Source organism: Sinocyclocheilus rhinocerous, unplaced genomic scaffold (genome assembly GCF_001515625.1).
Source record: "Sinocyclocheilus rhinocerous isolate Xijiao unplaced genomic scaffold, SAMN03320098_v1.1 scaffold788, whole genome shotgun sequence".
Lineage (NCBI taxonomy): Eukaryota > Metazoa > Chordata > Actinopteri > Cypriniformes > Cyprinidae > Sinocyclocheilus > Sinocyclocheilus rhinocerous.
The window spans coordinates 183,718-193,621 of NW_015664008.1; the positions used below are offsets into that span (position 1 = coordinate 183,718).

A 9,904-nucleotide genomic window follows, 5' to 3' on the forward strand; every position below is an offset into this window, starting at 1 on the left:
AAAAAGAAGGCGCGTGACGCTGTAATCCAAGCGATGATAGTATAGACGTAGAGTGGGATGACTTTTTTCCTTTATAAGGTAGCCAAATTTTTAATTTTACAATGTTTTTGTAATGTATTAATTATCACGGGCTGTATAAAAAAAATAAAAAAATAAAAAAAGTAGGCCTATACTAATACTAAGAGTAGATTTGGTTCGAATAGCCAATATTTTAGTAGGCTATAAATATGTGGCTATGTTACAGCTCCCCTTTGAAGCTCTTCTGTTTTTCTCCTTTTCAATCTCTCCAATCCTATTCTGCTCACATGTGATTGGAGATTAGTTTTGTTCCTGCTTTGTTGCAGTTTGCTGATTTTTAAGGGTAGTTTCAGTTTAATATGTTGCGGGCTCATTTATTGGTAATAAATAATTGATAATAAATAATATTGATGATAATAAATTACCAAAAAATATTGGGCTTGTTTTGGGCTTGTATTTGAAGCTGCGGTTGCTTATTTGTCTCGCGAGAGTTGGCAACGGTGCAAGTGGCCTATAAAAGAAAGGCAAACGGCAGCTGGGGTGAAGCGCACATCGAGGACGGTTCTGAACGGGCTCCTAGGGGCAAAGCTAGAAAAAAGCCCTTCATCAATGAGAAAGAAGAAGATCCAGGCTGAGCACAGGCGGAGGGTGAACCAACTTCAGGGTAAGGCTAAAAGCAGCCAAATCTATTAAATACAAACATCATAAACCTGTCTTTTTAGGCAAGAACCAGACATGGGTGTCATGTAGGCTAATAAAATATGTTTAGTGGGACTGAATTTGTATTTAATGTGATTACAATTTAATTAAAACATTAGAAATTTATAATTATATAACGTTTATTAATCTACAATAATCTATTAATCTATTAATAATCGTTAATTATGTAGCTACAGAAATGACATTATCACTAAATTTGATCTATCGCACGCTCAAAAAAACAAAACTATCGTTATAATCACTGAAGCTGTCTACACTGCGAAATGAATCCCTTACTTACATTATACGTACATTGTGTATGATGAGATAATTCGCGGAATTCGAGCCATTTCTCAATGAGCGTTCTTTGTCTGTATTTGTGTTCTCGTGGACATGTGAAACGTCATCAGTCGTAGGTAGCCCAAGTACTGTTCCAATTCAAAGTTCACATCTAGCCAAGTACAGTTCAAATCCCCGGATGTGTTCTTGCTCCGCCCCTTTTATCAAGGATGCATCCAGAGGTGACTTGAGGCAGCCAGGTTTCCCAGAATGCTTTTCGCACCAACCAGCGAGCGTTAGTGGCGGAGGAGAAAACCCGCATAGTTTTCAAAATATTACTGTTATTGTGTCATGAAATGCAGTTCTAAGTGTATTTCAGGCGAGAATGTAGTTGTTTAAAACTCAAATCTGCGGTTTATTTATAAAGATAGCGCCTATTTGAAAATTTGCTCCGCCGATTTCGGTGGCGTGAGATCCACGCGATCAGCGGGCGCTCAGTGCTCATGTATCCGCCGAGAGCAGCCTCACCTCGGCTAGTCCTTCTGACATTTGCCGCTGGCTCTGATGTCTCCGTAGTGGTTAAACATTAGATATAATTAATTTGGGGTAAATCTAACAGGCAATCTTTGGTCTCATGAATTAATTATTTCTTCCAGGTCATATCGTTTTGGCTGAGCATAAAGTTATGTTTCATAAATTATTTATTTATCAATCATAATACAGCATGGACTTGTTGCATACATTTGACTGAATTGTTTGCTTTTGTCTTATTTCCTATTACATAAGTGTCTTATACTTTATATATATACTTTTATAATGGCTATTATTGTTCATTAAAACTGAGATTGAACAAAAAAGGCAGTTGTGCTTGTCATATTTAATTTTATTATACATTCAGTGAAGATAATCAGTGTAACGTTATATGTGCACATTACCTAAGCCACATATTAATGTTTTATATTTTGAAAACGAAAAGGGTTTTGTTTTATATTTTTAAGAAAACGAAAAGTGTTTGATATCATTTCGTTTTATTGTAATGAGTGTACACGCTGCGTGAACCACATTTTTGTGGCTATTAATATTTTAAATGAAACCGAAAAGAGGCAATGCTGTTTGATATATTTCGTTTCACTGTAATGTATGCACGTTCTCTGAACTACATTTTTGCGGTTATTAATATGTTTAAAGGAAAAAGAAAAGAGGCAGTTGTGTTTGATATCATATTTCGTCGTATTGTATACATAACAGTGAAGATAACTGGAGTACCCAAGGCGAGCTGACTGATGTTATCAAGTACTCTGCTGTTCCATTTGCAGAATTACCGAACTTTGCGTACTTGGTATTGAGAAACGCCTCAGTCATCAAACGTGCGCGCATTCAACTAAGCTGATGAGTTTCAGCGATGACTCATCTGAACGCCTCTGATTGGTCATTGCATTCCTAAGCGCAACAGAATCGTGTGTGATTGGTTATAATGCGCAACACTGTAAAAACGCCTAAAATGAAATACGGTGCAACATGAGCAAATCTTAATTTAATGCGCAGTCGACACTTTCTATTCATTTACACTTTGTTAGCAACAGACATAATAGATTTAATTTGTTTGTGCAGGGGCATTTTTGCCTCAAGACCCTGTGGCCTGGGGAAGGCTAAGCCTTGGTTATAATAATATATAGACTGCAACAACACATCACTGATAGCACACATACATCACAGAGACGTCTATTTGACGTCTGCATCTGCAATGGTTTTTAGAGTGTTTGCTCATCTGCAATACGTCTATAAGACGTTTCATTTACATTACATTTACATTTAGTCATTTAGCAGACGTTTTTATCCAAAGCGTCTTACAAATGAATAATGATACGTTTCCTATCAGATGTCAAATAGATGTTTAGAAGATGTCTTTAAGATGTTTAGGATTGAGAATGTATGTAAAACTGAAATCTTACAGACGTCTGCCAGATGTTTGTACACAGCAGATGCTTTCCAGATCAAGCGATCTTTAACAGACATCTTGCAGATGTACGTGTGCTATCTGGGATTAAATTATATTATTATAGGGCCTATAGTAATATAACAGCATCTGCATTTCCTTCCTTTTAACTGAACACAATTATTTGTAATTTCTGCTTGATTTTTTAGAGTTGGTATTGATTGATTGATTGATTTGTTTCCAGCTTCAGAATAATTTTCTTCATTGGTGAATGTATTGGCATTGAGTATGGATTAACTCTCGCCATGAATATAGCCATAGATGCTGGAATGGCGTTAAGAAGAAAATAAACAAACAAACATAGACATCCCAAAAGTGAAATGAAATAAAACAATTTAATACACTTAACAGTATTTTTTTTTTATTTCAAATACAAAGTTTTTTTAATACATAATAAACAGACCTTAAGTCCAAAGTTCAGAAAACATATACTGTCAGTAAACTATAATAAATAAGTGTGCTAAAGTGCTACACGACTAAACATATGTTAGAATTAATGGCAAAAACGTTTCATTCTGAACAGAATTTTGTTGTGTTACCTGTAATTCGATGTCACAGTCAAAAAATCAATATCTTAACTACATTCTTAAAAATATATAAACCATATATAAATACAGCAAAAAGGCTAAACAAATATTCCTGTTAGTAAGTAGTAATACTAGCTCATTTTAGTACAATTAAGTGGCACTCTGTAGATGAACAAGATCAGTGCAGACTCAAGAAAGAGAGGAAGTGGAGTTAAAGGAAGCAGACAAGAGGCTTGAATCTACAGTTGCTAATAATACTGCTGGTGTGGTTGTGGTTCTTAGGACTGGCTCTCAGTATTTGGGTCCTCGTATATGTAACTGCCAACACCTCCAGTGTTCACTCCTGAACAAAAACAGCGAAATGATATTATCACGGGTCAAAGATGAATATTTCAAGCATCAAAACAATGAAAGTTTACTACACTCTAAAAAATGCTGGGTTGTTTCAACCCAACTTTGGGTCAAATATGGACTAACCAAACTTTTGGGTTAAAAATTGTATTTAAAACATTTTTAGCTATATTTTAACCCAAAGTTGGGTTGAAACAACCCAGCATTTTTTGAGTGTATGATTTACAGAAAAAATGTCATTCAGTGTAACAATAGTTCAAAAACACTTTTGAGGCATATTTAGAACAAGAATCGTTAAATTACAAAAGACCCTGTTTAAGCATAACAGTGCAGCCCCCAAAATACTAATTACTTTTAATTTTAATTTTTTTACCAATCTTTGACACTATCCTTCAAACCACTTGTCAGCAAGTATTTTATCAGTAAGATTTTAATCATTAAAAATATAATAAAATGTAGTATTATCACTTATTCCTTATTCTATATTTTAAGTACAAGTCAGAATAAGTATATTGTTTTACATAAATATATCTGTTATGCTGAATGACAATATAACATTATTTCACTCATATTTTGATATTTTATTGTCATAAATGTAATTGGAAAGTTGAAACATTAAAGTAGACACTTGCAATTAAAGGGGTCATGACAATGCTAAAATATCATTATTTAGTATATTTGGTGTAATCCAATGTTTACGCGGATTAAGGGTTCAAACAATATATTATTTTCGACATACCGTACATTATTGTTGCTCCTCTCTGCGCCACCTTTCTGAAACGCGCTGATTTTTACAAAGCTCATTGTTCTGAAAAGCACGGTGTGCTCTGATTGGCCAGCTATCCAGTGCATTGTGATTGGCCGAATACCTCAAGCGTGTGACGGAAATGTTACGCCCCTTACCATATTTGGAAACACACAGCGTCTCCACAACATGGCAGCGGCGGCGACAATACTACAGATACACCTTCTTTCTTTGCGTGAACATTTGGGCGGTGTTATGCAAATCTTCCCACACAGTGACGTAGACATGTGGGGGCGTGTTTTAACGAGGCGTTTTAGGAAGGTGTGGACGAGTCTTAACTTTTATAAAGAATATCTCTTTGGGTTTGAGACTTTAGTCTTTACAACTTTACGGATCTTATATATGCACAAATAGCTTGTAACACTCCAAAGACAAAGAAAAACTTGAAATTGCATCATATGACCCCTTTAATATGTGTAAGATAATGAAATTGGAAAATGAACAATGGGAAATGTACCTTTTGGTCCAAAGAGAACAGCGTAACAGGGTTTATGGCAGTACGGCTGGCCATCGTGCTATAGTTTAAAACAGAACCCATGTACACTATTAAATCACATTAAATCAAATCTGGATGAATTGCACAACAGTTTAATCTAGATATTTTTGAGCTGCACCTTTATAATATTACTAAGAGGGGATAAATACATTTCTATTCCACACATGCAGATACTTTTTTTTTTTTTTGGACCAAATTACATTTCAAATACATGTAGTGAACATCACAATATAAGCAAGTATATCTTTTTTAGACTGAAAATATATTTAGTTTAAACCTTTAAATGCATAGAGATCGCATAATGTACTTTGAGGGGCAAGAGAATGTCAAAATGTATTTTTATAATTTGCACATTAATCAATTATTTAGATTAAAATATATAAAAATGGCCCAAAATACAGTAGAAAATACAAGTAACCTAAAATTTGCTATATATTTTTGGGCTGTTTTTGTCATATGAGAATCAACAGGTCTTTCAATTGAAAGTTGATCGGCTGCAGTGTTTTATGCTGTCTCTGTCCCTCACCTCTGCATGGCTGCCTGGAGCCAGAGTCTTGCTGCACCTCTCACAGCGCAGACAGGGTCTGTGCCAGTCTTTACCCAGGGAACTGACCTTTTCAGCTGAAACACAAAGAAGGAAACACAGGCCCTTCTGTAAGCATAAGGCAACCTCAGGAAATGCTAATGTATGTCCTGGTACTGCTGAACACACAAGTTACAGCACAAGTCCATATTTGGTGAACTTTACTGTCTGAATGTCAGTGCTTACCGAAGTACACTGTTTTGTTGCACCTTGGGCAGATGTTCGGCTGACCAGAAAACGAACTGAAGCTTGCAGCTGGAGAATATTAGGTAAACAGTTGTTCTCAAAAATATCATTCATTTAAATGACATTAACATAAATGTAATAATCCTAAAATATAATACAGAATTCATTACCACTTGGTTCTAGAAAGCACATGCAAATGTCGCAATTGCGTTGCTATATGGTTGCTAAGGTGTAGTAAAGCCCAACATATACATTTAAGGAAAGTTCACCCAAAAATGGAAATTATTGGTAACAAAACAGTTGCTGGTTGGCATTAACTTCCATATTATTATTTTTTCCATACTATGGAAGTCAATGTCTGCCAGCAACTGTTTGGTTATCCACAATCTTCAAAATATCTTCTTTCGTGCTCAACAGAAGAAAGAAACTCATACAAATTTGGAACAGTTTGTGGGTGAGTAAATGATGATGTAATTTTCATTTTTGGGTGAACTATCCCTTTAAGTCAGAATGAAAAATTTGCTTCAGTTACTAACAATATAAAAGCTATTTATACATTTACTGATTTTATAAAAATCATTAAAGATATCGCAGCAAAAACAAACCATGACCTGAAGGTGGACAATTTTAGAATTATGCTATAAACTATCAATCAAGTCATGAAGTAGATTGTATATAACATATTTTTTGTTGAGAATTTAGAGGCCTATCAAACAAATACAGTAGGCTGTGTTGTGTAATATCAAGTCTCTGCATTATTGTCTACAGTAATACAAACTCACCCTTCACTGGGCCCCTAGTAGCCTTTTTCTCTTCAGCCTTGGTTTCCATTGCAACAGGGGCAGTGTCTTCATTGACAGGTGTGTCATAGACATATGATCCAGCCCCGCTAATATTCACACCTACAGGGATATGACAGACAGCACAGTTGCTTCTTTTCTGATTATATTTAACATCACAGTGTGTAAGAATTTAACATAGGCTTTAACTTCACATAACATTAAAGGGATATTGCACCCCAAAATGAAAATTCTGTCATCATTTACTCACCCTCATGTTGTACCAAAACTGTATGAGTTTCTTTTGATATTTTGAAGAAAGTTGGTAACCAATACTATGGACGTCAATAGGACCCAAAACTGTTCGGTTACCAGCATTCTTTAACATATCTTTTTTTCCACAAAAGAAAAAGTCATACAGGTTTGAAATGAGTAAATGATGACAGAATTTTCATTTTTGGGTGCACTATCACTTTAATCCATATCTGAAGATCAGATATTTAAGCTGCTCTTGTGCAGGCTGTCTGTCTCATTAAGAATCTGTAGCATCAAAGGAAGGAGTGTCCTACTTGCTGCAAGCCCCACAAATTATGAGTAGATGCATCTGAGGCACTAACTAGATGTACTGCACCTTTTGGTCCATAGAGGGCAGCATAGCATGGCTTGTGGCAGTATGGCTTCCCATCATGCTGTTAACAGTGGAATAAAGCACATCACTGAGATTAATTAGGCATCCAGTTCCTGTTTTACTTGTCTGTTGTCATCAAAAATTAACACTCATGCTGTCCAGAGATTAAAGCATGAAATATTCTCAACATCTAAAGAGCAAACAACTGTACCGGCCCTTGTGAAAAAGAATTAGGCTACACCTTTGTATACTTTTAAAAAGAGTCTTATTATGGAAATAATACACTTTAGAAGAATATATTTAAGTGCTAATTGAAGTCATGTTTTCTGACATTTATTTTGTGGAATCTTACAGTTAAATGAAAAATGTATTATAGTTTAACTAGTTGGACTAAGTAGGACTTTATATGCAATTTCATATTTACTTCTATTGTCTTTGAAATATGGTTGCCCAATACTGCCAAATGAAGTGACAAGCATTTATGGTAAACTAAAAAATACCTTAATGTAATAAAACTTGTATGTCATGTATTTAAATATATTTGTATTTACACATTTGTAATGGTGAAGTTGCAATTTAGTACATTTAAAAATATATTTAAATGTAATATCGAATAACACAGTGCTTGTTATTATAAGCAAGTACTTTACATGGGCTTTGTTAGTCAAAACAAATAAATCGGTGCACTTCTTTAAAGCAAAAGAGTATAACACAATTATTTAAAATGTATTTTAAAGCGAAACTTTTAATTTGACATTTAACAATGTGCACTTTTTTAAAAGTGTGTTTTAAGAAACAGTCATAAAAGTGTACTCTCTTTAAGTGGCCTTTATTTCATTAATATTATCTGCAAGTACCTTTTTTTAATGTACTTTTAAGATTTGAAGTACACTCAAAGGACACTGAAAGTACACAAGTGCACACTCAATACAATCATTATGATATTTGGGATGCATTAAGGCTCTTTGCCATGCAGATAACAGTTTGCTGGAATCTGTGAATTATCTGCATCATTATCTAGAACAACAACTTAAAAGTGTGAATTTTGATTATAATGTGAACTTGTTAACATGTCAGTGCTCTTTTTTGGAGTCTCTAAGAGTTTTAAGGCGATTTTTAGCTATTAGTTTTAATTAGATATACATATTTAAAATGTATAGTCTTTAGGGAAAATTTAGGCTACGAATAAAATTGTATGTTGATGTCTTCTCCTCGTGCTACGTGTGATTCCCTGTGACAAGAATAAATCCCTTTGTTTGGTACTCCTGGTTCCTCGTTCCGCGCTCCTCACACTACCATCGACCGTGACAGAATTCCAGACCCCAAAAGTGACAGTAAGCGGCACCCCTTCTACCCGTGTTTGTTTTTCGTTTTTTGAAAAGTTTTTTTGTTTTGTTTTCCCGTTCGTTTCTCCCCGTCCAAAGGGAGGAACGAGAACAGTCATAAAAGTGTACTCTCTTTAAGTGGCCTTTATTTCATTAATATTATCTGCAAGTACCTTTTTTTAATGTACTTTTAAGATTTGAAGTACACTCAAAGGACACTGAAAGTACACAAGTGCACACTCAATACAATCATTATGATATTTGGGATGCATTAAGGCTCTTTGCCATGCAGATAACAGTTTGCTGGAATCTGTGAATTATCTGCATCATTATCTAGAACAACAACTTAAAAGTGTGAATTTTGATTATAATGTGAACTTGTTAACATGTCAGTGCTCTTTTTTGGAGTCTCTAAGAGTTTTAAGGCGATTTTTAGCTATTAGTTTTAATTAGATATACATATTTAAAATGTATAGTCTTTAGGGAAAATTTAGGCTACGAATAAAATTGTATGTTGATGTCTTCTCCTCGTGCTACGTGTGATTCCCTGTGACAAGAATAAATCCCTTTGTTTGGTACTCCTGGTTCCTCGTTCCGCGCTCCTCACACTACCATCGACCGTGACAGAATTCCAGACCCCAAAAGTGACAGTAAGCGGCACCCCTTCTACCCGTGTTTGTTTTTCGTTTTTTGAAAAGTTTTTTTGTTTTGTTTTCCCGTTCGTTTCTCCCCGTCCAAATGGAGGAACGAGTGCTGTTAATCACCGTGGCTCAGGCAAACCCCGACCTGATTCTCTACACGAAGGCGTTCGTGCCGCTCGCCCTCGCCAGCTCCCTCGAGGGAGAAACCCTCATCCGCTGTTCCGGATCGGGATAACCTACCATCGTCCCGCGGCGCTCCCAGACACCACTAACCTCGGCTGGAAGGAGGGAGTCATCCGGTGTCTGGAGAGCTTCCGATCCGGGACCCATCTGCCGGCCGTTCCCGAGTCAAGTAAGCCGGCCGTTCCTCAGGCAAGCCTGCCGGATGTTAATGTGGCAAGCCCGCCAGACGTTAATATGGCAAGCCCGCCATCCGGTCATGTGGGCCCAGAGTCGGTTCCAGTCCCGGTGCCCGCTCCTCGTAAGCGCCTTCCAGAGCGCCCCCCCGGTGCCGGCTCCTCGAAAGCGCTTTGCTGTGCCTGCTCCTCCAGAGCACCCTCCAGTGCCAGCACCACGTAAGCGCTATCCTGA

At 36.3% G+C, this 9,904-nt stretch overlaps 1 protein-coding gene across 1 annotated transcript in view; it reads right to left on the minus strand.

Annotated features, from left to right (window-relative positions):
- Positions 1–3,599: 3,599 nt before the first annotated feature.
- Positions 3,600–9,904, minus strand: part of LOC107729083 (cysteine-rich protein 2-like) — an 11,556-nt gene continuing 5,251 nt past the window's right edge. Inside the window, exons 3-8 of the mRNA XM_016539440.1 lie at positions 7,351–7,408; positions 6,723–6,842; positions 5,941–6,009; positions 5,698–5,792; positions 5,133–5,190; positions 3,600–3,862 (exon numbers count right to left, since the gene is read on the minus strand). Of these exons, the coding sequence (XP_016394926.1) occupies positions 3,798–3,862; positions 5,133–5,190; positions 5,698–5,792; positions 5,941–6,009; positions 6,723–6,842; positions 7,351–7,408 (465 nt within the window). The 3' untranslated portion in view covers positions 3,600–3,797. The remainder of the gene's footprint in view (positions 3,863–5,132; positions 5,191–5,697; positions 5,793–5,940; positions 6,010–6,722; positions 6,843–7,350; positions 7,409–9,904) is intronic.